Source organism: Hirundo rustica, chromosome 1 (assembly GCF_015227805.2).
Source record: "Hirundo rustica isolate bHirRus1 chromosome 1, bHirRus1.pri.v3, whole genome shotgun sequence".
In the NCBI taxonomy this organism is placed as follows: Eukaryota; Metazoa; Chordata; class Aves; order Passeriformes; family Hirundinidae; genus Hirundo; species Hirundo rustica.
The window spans coordinates 146,794,242-146,811,303 of record NC_053450.1 but is presented as its reverse complement, the minus strand read 5'-3'; the positions used below and the strand labels follow the sequence as shown (position 1 = coordinate 146,811,303).

The 17,062-nt window shown below is 38.8% G+C and overlaps 1 protein-coding gene across 4 annotated transcripts in view; it reads right to left on the bottom strand.

The window, feature by feature from the left end:
- Positions 1–17,062, bottom strand: part of ESYT2 (extended synaptotagmin 2) — a 79,746-nt gene that overhangs the window by 48,421 nt on the left and 14,263 nt on the right. For all 4 annotated transcript variants that reach the window (XM_058419393.1, XM_040075547.1, XM_040075633.1 and 1 more), the window contains exons 2-3: positions 731–772; positions 11–145 (exon numbers count right to left, since the gene is read on the bottom strand). In XM_058419393.1, coding sequence (XP_058275376.1) covers positions 11–145; positions 731–772 — 177 coding nt within the window. The remainder of the gene's footprint in view (positions 1–10; positions 146–730; positions 773–17,062) is intronic.

The following is a 17,062-nucleotide window of genomic DNA, read 5'->3' as shown; positions in this document are numbered from 1 at the left end:
AGACACTGACCTGATGACCAATATCAATCTTGGTAAAACTGAAGGTACTGAGGTGGTTGTTTGCTCCTCTTACTGCTGGTTCTATGGTTTCTCGAAAGAGTTTCTCAATGAATTGACAAATAAAAGGCCACATCTGTTTTACAGTCTAAGGAGAAAAAAAGATATACATGGAAGTACAGTTCTTAAATACATGAATAAGTTATAAATGTAAAAAAACCCAGATCTTCACTGCATCTGCATTTTCTATCTGAAAATTCTATACTGTCTTTTTTTCTTACTATTTTCCAATTAAGTCATGCTCTTCTATGCTCTTTGAATGAAAGATATTTTTTTAAAAATCAGCTACACAGATTTATATCTTAGATTATCACATATATACAAATCGAATCTGCAAATTTCATTATTTTTAGATTGTAGGTCTGGAACCTACAGTAACTGGAAAGTATCCCAGGCAAGTAGAAAATTAAAGACTGTTTACAGCTGCTATGATTTCCACACAATTATAGCTGTCATTACTGTAATGCCATTTTAAATCATTCCTAAAACTCATAATTTCAGGACCATGAAACTAAATTTAATCTTTCTTGTGTCTAAATGGATCAACAACCAAAGACTTCAAGTTATAAGATGTGAAGTTAAAACTACTCTGTTCTCAGATTCTTGCCTCGCCTTTCATTTTAATCTCAGCTTTCCCTCCTGCCCCTTCCCATTTGGGAGTAATACTTCTTACCTTGTTGAGCCATTCTGCCCTCTCAGTGTCTGGAAAATGCACCTAAAAAACCAAAACAAACACAAACAAAAAAAATTAATACAAACACAAACCACTTTTTAGTTAATTTTATCCATCATTTATAATACCATAAAGTTTAGGGGTCTCTCTAGACAGTGGACAACATATTGAGCAGTTAACACTCTTGACAAGAGAATTAAAATACAAGCAAATTAAAATACAAACTCATTTCTGAACTACATAAAATATGCTTGGACTTATTTCTAATAGTAGCATCTGGAATAAAGTACTGTTGTACACCATGGACAAACTAAAAATCAAGCACAGCCAACACAGCTTGTGTCAACCGATATTAACACGACACACAAAACTGCCCGAGTCCCAACTGCACTTCTACTTCCTTTCATTCATGCCGAATCTTTTTCAATGTCAATAAATCATGCCTATAAATATTCTATCAGTGAAGCTGAAGCTCAGGAGCATGGATTTAAGTTCAGCCAAAAGCGCTTTGAAAGGCATTTCTAGTGATTTCTTTCTTAAACAGTAGCAGACACCAGTCAGAGACAGCGTGATGTTTTATACACGGGGCAGAAAGTGCCCACGGCAATAGGAAAACATCAATTAAGTGCTGGAAGAACAGACACAGTTTACCAGACATCGAAGGAGAGCACAGTTAGTAGCTTTACCTTTCACAAACACAGGCACACAAAAAAAATCCCCACCAAACATCACCCCCAAACAAAAATAAAGCCCTGAAGATGCAGAGCTAACAAGAATTTCTTCAGAAACTCACAGGCTGTAGAACAAGATGCAGATCACACTTCAAACACAAAGAGCCTTTGAACACACTAAAAACCCGTGACCTACATATAGGGACTTTCGTGAAGCAACGTCTCTACCAAATTGCAAAGTCTTAATCTCTTCATGGCATAACAGATTGTACCACTGGCTTCGACAGCAGTTATTTTTATTATGCATATCCCAGATGTGAACAGTCAGTGAAAGACCTACTCTTTAAACTGATATTTCAACAAGATTAATTTGAAAGCAAGCCCCATTAATGACTTTTTTTCAGTTTTTATTCACTTCTTGCATTAACAACCAGCACTAATACAGCCTTCATATCCTCAATCTACCCTCAGAGCAGTCCTTAATTTCATCTAAAACCTCAAATTTTTGCTATACACTTTTTGCTATGCTGCCCCCCAGCAGCATAATCAAGTGCTTCACAGTTATCTCTCCAGTCTGTTTCTTTTTCAACAATCCCAGATCAATTTCTACAGACTCTTCAAGTACTACAAATGCTGCTGTCTTCAACTGTCAAGAACGGCTCTTAGCATCTTTTTCAACTACATCATGCTTCTCAAAAGCATTACAAGTGTTACAAAAATGTCCAGTGATCTGTTTGACTGTGAGAAAAAATATTCAACACTGTCTATTTTACTAAGTAAGTTAAAAGAACAGAATTATTAGTAACAGACAAAATTATTTGGGAGTCATGTTGTTTTATTTATTTAGAATTAATTTCCTAGGAAATTATGGTGGGTAGAATGTCAGCACTCCATACTTAGAGGGTTGGGGGTAGTGTCCGCTTTTTGAAAACAAAAAATACTTAATTTTTTACTTTTGCAACACAAGAACTTACAAGTATGTACATGAACTTAAAGGTGAACGGAGCTTACACTCAGTTTTTAATCTTGCAGGGTTCTCAAGTTGCACCCAATGGTCAAAAAGTTAAAGGAACAGAAAGAATGAACACTGTTAACCCCAACACTAATAAATAACATTTTGATCTTTACTCTAAAATATTTGCCTACTGAACCTGCAAACAGAAAAAGTGCCAATTCTCAGTAATGGCTTATGCATGACGTTGGATCAACATTTCATCCTGATTTGCTTAGGAGAGCATTCAGTGATGTTCAGTTTCACAGGGTGAGAGCTGCAGAGCCGTTGCACGTAGGGGAACAAATATAATCCAAGAGGAAATGGCCAGCAACCTGCTACGCCACTTAGACAAGCACAAGTCTCTGTGGCTGGAAGGAATCCACCTAATGGTACTGGGGCAGCTGGCACTGCTGGAAGTGGCTCAGAGCCACTTCCCCATCCTTTACCAGCAGTCCTGGCTAACTGGGGAGGTCCCAGGTGACTGCAGGTCACCGAATGTAACCCCATCCACAAGGGCCTGGGGAAATACAGGCCTGTCACTCTCACCTTGGTGCCAGCAAAGATCATGGAGCATCTGATCTCCTGTCACGACAGCGTCACCTACTCAGTGGATGAGGGAAAGGCTGTTGATGTGGTGACCCAGACTCCAGTGAAGCCTCTGACGTGTTTTCCCACAGCATTCTCCTGCAGAAACTGGCCGCTCACAGCTGGGACCGGCGTACAACTAGCTGGGTAAAAAACTGGCTGGATGGGCAGGCCCAGAGAGTGGTGGGGAATGGAGTCACAGCCATGCTTTTATAACTCTGGGCAGTCACAAATGTGTTCCACAGGGCTCAGTGCTTGGGACATTCCTGTCTACTATTGTTATCAATGACCTGAATGAAGGGATTGATAGCACCCTCAGTCAATTTGCAGGTGACACCAAGCTGGGTGGGAGTGTTGATCTGCTGGAGTGCAGGAGGGGTCTGCAAAGGGATCTGGACAGGCCGGACTGCTGGACCAAAGCCAGTGGTATGAGGTTCAACAAAGCCAGGTTCTGGGTCCTGCATTTGGGTCACAACAACCCCAGGCAGTGCTACAGGCTGGGGACAGAGTGAGTGGAAGGTGGCCCAGGGAAAGGACCTGGAGGTGCTGGGCACCAGCAGCTGAACGTGAGCCAGGTGTGCCCAGGTGGCCAGGAAGGCCAGTGACATCCTGGCTTGGAGCAGCAGCAGTGTGGCCAGCAGGAGCAGGGCAGGGATTGTCCCTCTGTACCAGGCACTGGTGAGGCAGCACCTGGAATCCTGAGGCCAGTTGTGGGGCCCTCAATACAAGAAAGACACTGAGCTGCTGGAGCATGTCCAGAGAAGGGCAGTGGGGCTGGAAAAGGGTCTGGAGCACAAGTCTTAGCTGGAGCACTTGATGGAGCTGGGGTTGTTTAGCCCGGAGAAAAGGAAACTCAGAGGAGACCTTATTGCTCCCTCCAATTATCTGAAAAGAGGTTGTAGCTAGGTGAGAGTTGCTCTCTTCTCCCATGTGAAAAAGAGGGTAAGAGGAAATAGGCTCAAGTTGCACCAGGGAGGTTTAGAATGGATATAAGAATTTTTTTTTTTCATGGAAAGAGTTGTTAAGCATTGGACCAGGCTGCCTAAGGAAGTGGTAGAGTCACCAGTTCTGGATGTGTTAAAAAAACCTTGCAGCTGTGGCATTTAGGGACATAATTTAGTGGTGGATCTGGCAGTATCAGATTAATAGCTGCACTTGATGATCTTAGAGGTATTTGCCTAAATTTGATGATTCTACAGCCACTGCAATGAAGGGCAACAAAATAAAATAAATAGAAACAACAAATTAAACACACAGATGAGGAACAGAAAATTCATGAAAATACCAAAAGCAAACCTGTCTGCTCTGAGTAATGCAAGATGCAACAGTTGTCATGTTCACAACTCATTTTTAGTCTTCTGTACAAGTATCCAGTTGACATTCAACAGAAGAGACACACTAGACCTGAGAGAGGCTTCCCGCTCTAAATATAACCTCAGCCCAGATGAAATTCACCTTCCTCCAAAGGGTGATCCAACTTCCTAGATTCAGAGTATAAACTCCTGAAGGCACAGGCCACATTCCCTGCACCATGCACACAGCTGACATCCAGTACACCTCTGTGGAATGAGGAAAAGAGGAAGCATCTCTCTTGCACCTATCAAGACTCTTTGTGTTCAGTCCCAAATTATGCAGAAAAACTTGAGATAGGTTGGGAAACAAACAAGAGGCCACAGATACTCAAATCTACCCATATATGCTAATTTATTATTTTTTGATTTTATCTACTGTACAATCAAAATATTCAGACCCTGCTTAACAGGACATGACTTGATTTTTCCACAGATTTAATAACTGTCCTTTAGTGTTTCACACCTATCATATTCCTAGAGTTACATGAGTTGGAACTAAGCCAGCTCCTCAATTACGTAAGCCTAGTTTACTCCTGCAGTTGTATGTGATAATAGGCAACAAATAATACAGTATCTTCTGTTTCTGTTTCTCATCCCTTTTCCATTCTTGCTTTTCTGCTTGCTCACTCCAATTTTATTATAATTCATTTTGGTGCCTATTCTGACACTCAAAACAGAGAGAAGAGAACCTTACATTTTCAAGACTGAAATTTTCAGTCAAGCCAACCTTAAATCAAAAGCTGGGCTTTGCTTAATCTTTAATGCTACAAACCCAGGTTGGCTGAAAACAAAGAATAAAATATTTATCCATCCACTAATCCCATATATTTTTAGCCTGCTATATGAGACCACAATAGCAGTGGCAAAATTATATTTTGCTTTAAGAGTTTTTTGAGTTCAAGTACAATCTTATGCATAGACAGCAGAAGAAAGCCTGAGGGATGGAAGTTGGTACACTGGATCAGTCAAGACTGACACAAGAGTATTTAAGCAACTGCACAAACATCTTTATGGCCAGAAGCAAGAATCAGATTAACTGATATGCAAAATCTGTTAATTCTTGTATAAAAATCTACTGACAAGCACGACAGAAAGCGACAGAAGTCAAGATTTCAGTTAAGACAGTTAACTAAAAGCATTTTCCTCTTGGCTTCTTTTAGTAAATTGCTTATGCAGATTTGGCAAGTACTGTGTCATTTCCACCACTTGGTGTAGTAATTTACTATTCAAAGCAAAGTATAATAAAAGAGAACTATTGCAAGAAATGACCATGTCCAACACCAAAAACATTGTAATATTATGTTCCAGAAAGTTCTGTTATTCTATGTTACCTTGCAAAATACTTGGAAGTGCTCAAAAGATGCATTTCTGCACATTAAAAAGAGACTATTTGGCTTTCTCACACAACTGCTTGTGCTCAGCTCTAAACAACTTTGACGTTTACTTTCTATTTCTGATCCTGCACTTTCAAAAACTCAATTCAGAACACAGTATTTTTTTGTAATGATCAATAAAATACCAGAAAGAGCCCAAGGAATGCAGTTCCTTGTTCTGTCCTGGAAGTCAATAAAACAAAAAAAAGACAAAAGAAAACCACTTACAGTAACAGTAAAAACGTTTCTTACCCACAATTATTTTACTTTTCAAACTCTCTACATACACTCTTCATATTGGCTAAATTGACTCCATTTTCTGGCTAGACTATCATCTGCATCTTTCCAAGGCAACAAAGCTAGACAAAGAATTAACAACTATTACACTCAAATGCCACAGACTAAGGATTGGTGGGAAATGTTGAGAAGTCAAATAGCAATCAGCAAATAACATGAAATGAGGTTCAAAGTGCAAATAATAACATTAATGCCTTAAATATAATTCTTCATTGAGATAAAGGAAGTTTCTACATAAATATCTCTGAAAGCAAGCATTGACAAGAAATTCAGAAGGAGAGACAGGACAACACCCTTCTGTAAGTAATGCTGAATTGCTCTGAACACAAGTCACAGGTACTAATAATCTACTTTAAAATATAAATTGCATAATAGCTGTTACTATTTACTGATGCCCTCACAAGTATTAACCACAGCATTCCAAACCCAGAAAACTTAATTTGTGACAAACCAACCACTTTCTCATGAATCATGAATTACAGCAAAGGAAGAAATGGAAGCAATAAAAGCAGATTAGATTTAAAGAAGAAGAAGGGGAAAAAAAAAAAAAAAAAAAAAAAAAAAAAAAAAGCCCCAAACAAAATCCCCCAAAATTTGGGGTTTCTTCCATTTTACTTTCAAAGACTAAAGGGAAGAATTCCAAAGCTCTCAAGCACATGGTGTGATTCTTGGGATGTCCTGCTTAGGGCCAGGAGCTGGACAATCCTGATGAGTCACTTCCAACTCAGAATATTCTACATTAAAAATAATGTATTATCATAACTATGTTTAACAGATACTTATCTGAGTCAGCATTAGTTAACTTATGCTTAGTTCTTTTCATTTGCACTGATCATTTGTTGCTCTAGATGTAAATCTTAAGAGAAACTACATCAGTCATTCTAAAGTCACACAATATAATCAAGTTTCTTGATATAGTTAACAGTGCAGCAAAGTATTCTTGAGCAGTTTTCCAGCTATTTCACAAATATCTCTTCTATTAGATATCAATCCTTTCTGCTTATTCTGGAAAGCTAAAATTACATATAAAAATCCTCCTATCAAAAGTACATTTGTCTAGTTGAAATGTAAAAATGCGTAAGGGTATCACAGTAAGTTTTCATAGTCTCTTCATGCATAATCAGTGGATAGGGAGACCACCACACCACAGAAGGAAATTTAGGACAGAAGCCCAAATTAGGTGCTCTAAAACCTTCTGGATGTACAGCACAAGCAGTTATTTAACCATTAAGCCCAAAGCCAGTGATGTGGCAAAAAACCAAAACACACTGAAATTAAATTATCCTTTGAATTATAGCTGACGGTTTGTCTAAACTCACTGCACTTGTAACTCAAAAAGGCCAGAGAAAGAAGAAGCCCAGGATGGATACAATAAATCGTGTCATATAGTGATATTCAAGCTCAATTTAACAGCTATTCACTGCAGTGTTTTCCACTCGGTAAAGCAGGCTGGCCTAAGGACATTTTAGGTAAAACCGAGCTGAGCAGGGCTAATAGCTTAATCCCATGTATTCAGCCAGCAATCCCCTCTCACTGTCTGAAGCAACAAGGAGCAGCAATAGGTGAACTGTTTGCTCCCTTCCACAGAGGAGCTGACACAGAGTCTTCTGCTACTTGACCCAGCCTGCAGAGGCTTCTCCTCAAATGCAGACGGAAGGGACGAGCGCTCCTTTCTGACCTAAAGAAGGGGAGCTGTGAGAGAAAGCAGAGCAGCCAGGCTCTGTCACTTCGGTAATTCAGGATTAACGGGCAGTCTTCCTAACTTCTATCAATACCAGAAATACCCTGGCTCTCTCCTCTTCTCAATAACAAGAAAATCCCACAAAATATTTACTATTGCAGAACTGCAGGGTTCAGTATTTCTGAAAGAAAAGGTTAAATGCCAATAGTGGGGGTGCCTTAAAAATCCTGCAGGCCCTTGTTACTAAACTAATAATCAACTGCTATTTCCATTACTTCTGGTAATCTGATCCAGTTTCTGTTTAGCATGCCTTGGGATGGATTTTGTGTTTACAGTTTTAAATGTATTAAAATGATTAGCCTCTGCACAGCAAAATTCATGTTCAACACTACAAACATAGTGTGTCTGTAGTATGAGAATTAAGCCAGAACTCTTGAAACAGTTTCCCTGAGAATCATTACAGATGAGCTGCATGTGCCACATCTTTCAACAGAAACATCTGGAACGTCCAGCAGACTGGAGAGAGAAAATCAGTTTTGTTAAACACACTATTTATATCCACACTTCACAGAATAAAAGTTAGAAAGATCCATATAACTCAGAATCAACTAACCTAAAAGTGTTACAAAATAAGCAGTACAGATTTTGACAATAATTGCCCGTGAACAAACAAACAAACAAAAAAAGTTTTAAAAAATCAAACATCAGAGAATTAAGGGTAGGGGAAAAAAATAAAACTACCCCCCCACAGAGAGAGTACGCAGACACGGAGTAAGATACAGAGATAAAGGAGGTGGGGAAGAGTCTTAGAATTTTTGCGATGGCTCTATGATCATGGCAAAACCTCAAAGTAAAATAGAAATACTGGAAAAAGTGGAAACATACTTAAATGAAAGAAACAGCTGTAATACCAAGCAAGGTTAAGGACTGTATTTATTTATAAGCTGGAACATAAGCGATTTAAGTGCTTGGACAACACACTGGAAAACAAAATAAACCTTTATGAAAGAGGCAATTACATGCCCTTAGAGTCAGATTTGCACCTCTAAGACAAGAGTGGCTTCAGAAACACATACTTGGTACCCCACCAAACATTCCCAAAACACTCCACCAGCACAAACACTGTCATCCCACGTGAGCTGCCTCTATCAGTTCGAGTCCTGTGAGGTGCCACAACAAATTACAGACCGCTGTTCAGCACGTGGTTTCCAGGGGGATCTCTGTATTCCCCACTATCCTGAACTATCTGCTTCAGTCACTGTGAGCATTAGGGTGAAAAGTCTTTTTTTCAACAACACAGCAATTAAAGACAAAACAAGCTGGTGCTTGGAGAAATTGAAACAAACAGCTTTTCAACACCTCCAGGGCTCAATGCTAACACAGGAAAGTTACCACAATAGAAATTCATATGCCTCAAGTAATAAAACTGACATTCTCTGTAAGGTATAGAAAGTTTAATTTCCTTGTAACCTTCTGTTACCTCTGTTCCTCTTCCCCTTCTGAAAGGTCTAAAGAAAAGCCTAACATCCTGAGCAGTTCAAATCTGGAATTAACAGCAGTTCACATACACAGGACATTTCATCATCCTGGTATGGCCTGAAGGACATTATTTCCTAATATATATTCATAAGTACCATATCTAGGAGACAAGAAAAACAACTGGCAGCACATAGGCTGTGTCTTGTAAAGTCAGGCTAAACTAGCATAAAACAGACCTCCCTAAAATGCTGCCAATAGCTATCACTGCCCATACACACACCCTTTGAACTTCACTAGAGCCCAAATTCCACGGAGGGATCCTATATCCAACCTTTCTGCTGTGCTAAAATTAAAACATACTATTAATTCAAACTATAAAATGTCTTTTTTACATTTTACCAATAACCATAAAAGTATCTATATTTCTCATTTAAATAATACAAACATATTACTCTGCTAACATTATTTTTTAAAATCTATTATATATTACATACATACAGGACTGTAATTGAGAAAGTTGTCCCTCTGTTTTCCATCTCATTGCAGAATTCACTGCAACAGCATTCAGCAAATTAACAATCCTCCATGTTTTGCTAGTAGCCCAACAAAAGCCTGATCAGCTTATAGTTTTGGCAGCTGAGGATTGAGAATCCATTCTTGTGCAGTCCTGCAACACCACCAGAATATTCTCACCTGGATACTCTCAATTTCTGTGGCAAACAACGTCTTTGGGAATGCAAAATAATGCTGTATTTGCAAAAGATAAACCCTACCTAAAAAGAGGCTCCAGAGCTCTCATATGACTGAAAAAGCAGCCCAGAACTCAGTCTTGCAATTCAGAAGTGCAGAGTGCTGAGCCATTTCAAAGCACAGCAGCTTCATTTTTTCATGTGCATCTTTCATTTCAACACCTATTAAATATGCTTCACTCACAGTGGCAGCGTAACTTGTCAAAAGCTGCATTCCTTTTCAGCAATTTAACTCACCAATACCAAAATTAGATAGAATTTGCCTAAGTGCTGCTATTTTTGCAGAGATGGAGCAAGCATGCCACAATAGAAAGTTACCCAGAGACCTCCTACTTAGCAGCAGCTTGCTATAACAAAATCCTCCGGGACAGGCATTATAAGCAGCTGCTCTGGAAGAATGACAGAACAGTAGTCTGCTAGTAAGGGAACTGGGAAATCTTGCTTCTAGCCTGACACTCAGCCTCTGCAGTCCCAACTAGAGGAAAGAGGTTCAGCCTAGAAATCAAAACCCAATCATCATTAACTTCCAGAAGCATCCAGGCTTAATCACCTGACAAACAACATGAAACAAAAATCCCTTTCTCTGCCAGTAAAGGTTTGGGTTTCCTTCCAAATACGTGGAAGTACATTGGCATGGTTCTCTAGTATCTGGGTGCAGAATCAACCCTAAATACAGGATGTTGGCCAGAGGGAACCACATGGGTTTGCCTTGCTCAGCTTTCACCTCCCTCTGAACAGAAAGCCTGAAGCTTTTAGTCCACTACCACAGCTTCAACTTCTAGTACAGCCTAATTTCAGAATTATCTTCAAGCAGTCATATATTAGTAATATATACCATAACTCAGGCTTCAATCTAGAGATGACATCAACACTGTAGCCAAACTGCTTTATTTTCACTGCAGTTTAATATCTAGTAATTTTTCCTGAATTGCCATGTTCACATTTCTTTTTCACTTTCCATCTCAAAAAGGACAAAGGCAAATTTTCAGTGCTTAGTTTGGAGTGAAACAGGACAGTAAAAAGAAGTAGAAGGCATATGGGGGCAATAAGTTACAGGAACCTTTTAATGGTTTCCACTTCTGAGGAACTGACATCCAGAACCTCTGACAGAAGACTGATACCCTGACAGAGGAAGAGACATTTTGCAAATGTAGCACACCTGCTGAGCACATCTTAAGTGAGGAAACCTAAGAATTTAGGTTAAACATTTTGACTGTTCACTATCCACATTTACAACAGCGTCTTTGTCTATACCACTTCCTCATTCAGAAGACCAGAACTCAACATTAACCCTTAGGACAACAGGATGCCCTTTTCCAATCTCAATTCTACAGGCATTTACAGCATTAACAGTTGTATTTTACAAATGTTGATGTCCAACTGAGGACCCAGACAAGCCCAGTTAAAAAAAAATAAAAATTAGTAGCATAAGACTTTACACATGCAAAATATCAAAAACTGGATTTATACTGACCAAAGTCTTGTTCTCACACCATGTTACAGAGAAGTAGCGCAACCGAGGTTTACAAAATGAAACATTTAATGACAGCCTGCATTAGCACATCTCTAAATTCCCATAAGCATTGCAATCACTGAAAGCAAAGACCCAGATTTTATATGTTTAAACTGCTACAAGGCATAGGATGTACCATAGCTCTCAGGAACTTTTACCACTTAAAAAATGGTACAGTACTCTTTTTTGACGTTATTGACTTTATCCTTTAATTCCCAGGAGTAATTTAATTTCTTCTTCTTCTACAAGCAAAGTCTTAATACCTTGAAATTCCAGTTTTTGTTTCTTAAAATAAAATTATAAAAGCATTAGCACAATATTTTTAATTTGTCACATTTCAAAAACATGCCCTCTTTTGTACTTTCAAGTCTCTGTAACAAATTCCTTTTCGGTTCCCTTGAGAATCCAGGCATGTTCCCACCCCACTGCATGCCAGTGTCTTATTCTCTTGACAGTCAACAGAAGACAAATTTTCCTCTCTGGACTGCTAAACATTAGCTTTCAAAACAGCTTATACAACCAGTGTCACAGCACAACTCACTATCCTTTGAACTGTCTACAGCTGTGAAAAGAAGTGCTGGGCTCTGCACCAAACCATCAGCCACTCTTGCTGCTGGTACGGACAATAAAACATTGGAGGTTTCCTGTCCTGTTACTCCACTGACCCGCTGCCCGCTCCCCGAACCCTGCAGTCAGCTCTGATGCACTGAGGCTGAGCTCCCTGCAGCAGGGAGAGCCCAGTGCTTCAGCACTCACTGGATTACACAGTTCATCTCGCTAAGGGAACCATGCAGGTGTTCTGTGAGGCCTAAAATGGGCATCAGCTTTCAGAAAAGGCAAGTGTTAAGAAGCAATGATCACCTTCTGCAAGACTCCTCTTTCTCGGGCAGATTAAATCTTCTTCCCTGTCTTTAGCCTGAATGATTCTTCCCTGTCTTTAGACTGAAGCCCTACCTTCTATTATTTTTAATGTAATCTATAATTCACAATACATTTGAAACAAATCTATGTGAACTACGACAAGTATCGCTCACTTTGTACTGGTTGGGAAGGAGCAAACTGCAAATTTATATTTGAAAATACAAAAGAGAAAAATGGAGAACTTGGATTTTTATTTTTTTGGTGGTATCCAAAAAAATGCAGCATCACGACATAAAATTCAAGCTAGGTTAACCTGCATCCCAAGAAATCAAACAAGTCTGTAGAATACACTCAGTAGTTAAAACTTTATGCTTATTTTGACTGACTCTGACCCAACACCAGCAAAGGTGTTTAACTTCCACATACTGCACTGCATCCAGTATTATCCAGCCAGAGCTTATTCTTAATATTAAAGCATTTTTGAAACATAATCAGAAATCATGCAAGATATAACAGGCATTTTAAAATCCCCATTTCATTTCTAGTCAAAACACTATAAACTCACTATGTAAAATCCAGAGATAAAGAATACAGACCAACAGTCTGGGAGTTTTGTGGAACCTGTAAATAATCAGTGATTAGCCTCTCCGAAACTATAAAACTTTGCTGACAAAGTAACAGAAAGCAGAGCATTCTAAAAAAGTGAAAGCAAAAAGAGCCAAAAATGTTTAAATCAGGTCTCAGTTAATGCAGTGACAAATGATGGGGAGGAAAGCCCCAGTTAACCTGGGAGCATCAGGTACAGGATGACAAGCTTCCATGTGTAGCTCCTCCTGGTTCTTTCATTCAAGCATTTAACCAAATTCTTATATGTTCTGGTTTAGGGCAAATTTGGGAGGAAATTTCCAAAGGGATCCCTCTTCGGAAAAGAAAGCAGATACAATCATCATAAAGTCACCCTAGGACATTATACCAGGTTCATATACAAAGCTCAGTATTTCTAATAATTAGACACTGAAATTTTTAAGTTTTATAAAATTTGTTCTCTCTTCTCTCTAGAACAATTCTGCCCCCCTCAAGGAGCTGTGTATCAGCACTGGATACACAACAGTGTTATTTGTTAGAAAAAGATATGCAGTGCATGTCATACATTTCACTGGCAACATACAACTTCTGCACTAAGCAAGATCAAAGGTCCAGCTAACACAGCAATCAGAAGTGATGCCTAAGGAAAAATCAAAACTGAAACAGTACTATGGAGTTATCCTCCCCTGAATGCCCTCTCAGCTTTTGTAAAGGATGGCTGTAACCCTTAGAAGCTGCTGGCATCCTCCATCACCCCTTCTATCTTGAGGTATGCTCAGCCCCTACCAAAGAAAATGAGCAAAAAAACCCCACACAATTCTATTTCATGAATACTCTTCAGGTAAGTTTGCTTAAAACAAAAATAATCCTCTAGAGTTTCAGTGCAGCCCTCAACCTCATATAGAATCACACTGAAAAAGCAAGACCAACGAAATACATAACTGGAAAATACCCTGACCACTGAATTCCAATCCCCTACAATTGCAGGACTCGTTATCCTATTTTTGCTCATAAACTCCACCTTAAAACCATGGAGTTTGCTACTGCTCCTCAGTACAGAGCAGGGCAGGAAGGGCAGCTCTGGTGTGTTTTGGTAGGCTGGGTTGCTAAGGAAAGACATTGAAAGCACTCCCTGCTAAATCAAGTTTCTAAACTTAGGAATGCTACATCTTATGTTTGAGCTACAAGGTGGAATCAAAACCCAGACTGCTTCCCCAGCTAAATTAACTATTATCCTCATCCTTAAATATCAGTCTTATTATTTTGACTCTATATGTTAACAAAAGGTACTTTAGAGGGAAAAAGTCCTCAAAAATGACAGAAGGTAATGTTCAACAAAATCCCCACCCAGTAATACAACTTTCTTTTGAAACAGAAAAAGTATTTTCATTATTTATTGAAAGGATTTTACAAACATGTAAGAAGATTTTTAAATTTGCACCCACAGCTTTTAATGCTTGTGTTCACACAAATCACGTTTGGACAGCCTATCTTCCAGCTGGAGTATGTATCCCATGACTGAGCTTAGCACCTCTTATCCAAGAAGCTATTTTAGAAAAAGCAGAGTAAGTGTACTTAAATCAAACCTGCAGAAGAACAGGCCGCTACTGAAACTGCATCCTCTGAGGAAAATTCATGTGCTTATGTTACTGGGTTGGCACATACGGCATCTTTACAGTGGAACATCCAGCAAGTTGCAAATCTCCTGGGTTTGCAGTGTCTCTCTAGAACTGTACTATAATTTTCATCAGAAAGTGAATTTAATAGCAAAATACACCATCCACAGCACTGGGAGATTTATATTCATCCACAAACAGAGGGACACTGCCTGGCAAACACATCACAGTCTGCAACAGACTGAAGTCCGCACATGGCAAGAAGAAAGATGAAGCTCCTCAAGTGGAATTGCAGCAAACATGTAAATGAGCACCCAAGGTTGGCCTGTACCTTTTTTCAACAACACAGTATTACATGTTTTAATATTTCAGTTAAAACACATCTGGATATTTGACAATCCTGTTGATCCTTTGACTTGAGTACACAGCAATATGTGTTCAGTCACTTGTCCAACCACTTAAGTTTTTACAACTCAACAAAGCCAAGGGAAAAGAAATACGGCCAATACGTAGGAAATCTGGAGTTCAAAATCAACATTTCATCTTTTGGGGAAAATAAAAGAAAAATAATGATGAGATTTCAAGATGTTGACGTCTTTTAAGACATCAGTAATAAGTACAAAAATGTAAGACACTAAACAGAAATTAAAAGTCCAGTCAGTTTGCAACACTCCCCTTCACCCTACTAGAGTTCCTCCAGGCACTGCTTCCACGCAGCATCTCCTAAGATTCCAGCTTCCTGCAGACACTGACACTTTCTCTCATGTTTTAACTGCAAACCATCATTGACACAGTCTTTTGAAATAGCTGTCTTGGAATGCTCTGCATCAAAACATTCTTCAGACTCTGTTAAGAAGTTTTTCCATCTTAAAAAAGCAAACAAAGTAAGTGATCATAAATTCCAAAAAATGTAAATGCTCTTTCTAAATTAAGCTCTTTTTAAAACAATACTAGAAACTAAAGAATCTGCTTTGTCCCATGTTTTGGGAAGTTTAATATTTGGCCATATATGCCTTAAATGATACTCCATTTCAATTCCTCTGTTTGTAATGTAAGTTCATTTATTTTATTTGCGTAAATAAATATTTGTTTGGAGAGGAGTTCCTGTGTTGTTTGAGAGAGTATACCCTATTTTTCACAGAAGCAGTTACAAAACCAGCCCTTCAGTGGAAGCACAGACTGTGAACAAACTATCTTAAGTCTATACCAAAGATTTTCAATAATACCATCAGATCACCTCTAGAATGGCCAATCAAGCGTGCAGTGCTGACCTGAATGACATAACCTTACTCCTATACTCAGCCATTGCTTACGTTCAGCACCACTAGCATGAAGATGTTTTACCCACACCTGAAACCAGCCCTTATGTAAAGGCAGCTCTGCCCTTCAAACAAACAATAGGTAGCAAGTAGCTGAGTGATTAGGATTCAGTATCTTCTTGGCCTTGGAGGAGAAATGTTCCACCATTAGAACTGTTGGGTGTTTGATAGACAGGATGCAGAAGTAGCAAGAATAAAGATGAGTTAGATGCATTTTCCCTCTTAGAAACGCAACAGAACTGTCACCTCTCCTATTACTGATTATCATCAATGCTGAAGGTAATCCAAGCATTTGGGGGTCTCTTGAATATTCTTTACCCCTAGCTCAACTATTACAGATACACTGCGTTCTTTCACTTAGCCATATAGCAGCAAAAACAGCCATCATAAATCAATACCATTTTAATTAATGACAGCAGTAGGCAGTGTCACCTCATAGAGATACTGCCTACAATTAATCATAATATTAGGCATGTTAAGAGCCTTTTAAGACTGAGTAGTTTATAACTGATACTTTAGCTCACCATGTCTGCATTTTAATCTGCATCTACTGTCCCAATCTGTGTATTCGTACAGGCCATAGCTGGAACTGTGATAATCAGATCATACTCAGTAGATCTTCATTGCAGTTTATGACAGAGGAAAGGTGAAAAAAACTTTTTACATCTCAGCTACCACTTTTACCTACATACCGTTTCACTGCAATTTCAAAGATTTCCAGTTTTTAAGATTCAAATATTGTTAATCAGTAAGCAATTCCAACTGATTAATTACTTTTCTTTAATTCTCAAAATTCTCTCTTTTATACGTCCAAGAATAAACAAGTCACTCTCTCTACACCTTTTATCATCCACAAAAGAGAAACAAAGGCCTCTGGAGAGAGCTATCTGACATCTTGAAAATTTTCTTATAATCACACACAGTCCTCTGGAGATGTGTATACCAGAAAGATAAACTCCAACTAATTTGCACCCATATATTTAATTTAAGATCAGTAGATTTGAGCTCTAAGGGGAGGCCAAACACCTAGTGCCTAAAACCCAACTTAGTAATAATTCTGTAAATGAAATTTCCGTATATTCTAAGACAACTGCCTGAATTGCCAGCAAATGAGAGTAAGGCAATTGTCTAAAATTCAGCTCCAATAAATTTTGCCCATGGCAATGCCAATTTATTTGACTGCTCCTGAGCAAAGCTTTGCTTAAGCTGAATTTCTCTTGGAGAGATTAATCTTTGTGCCCATGCAGGGAATAATAT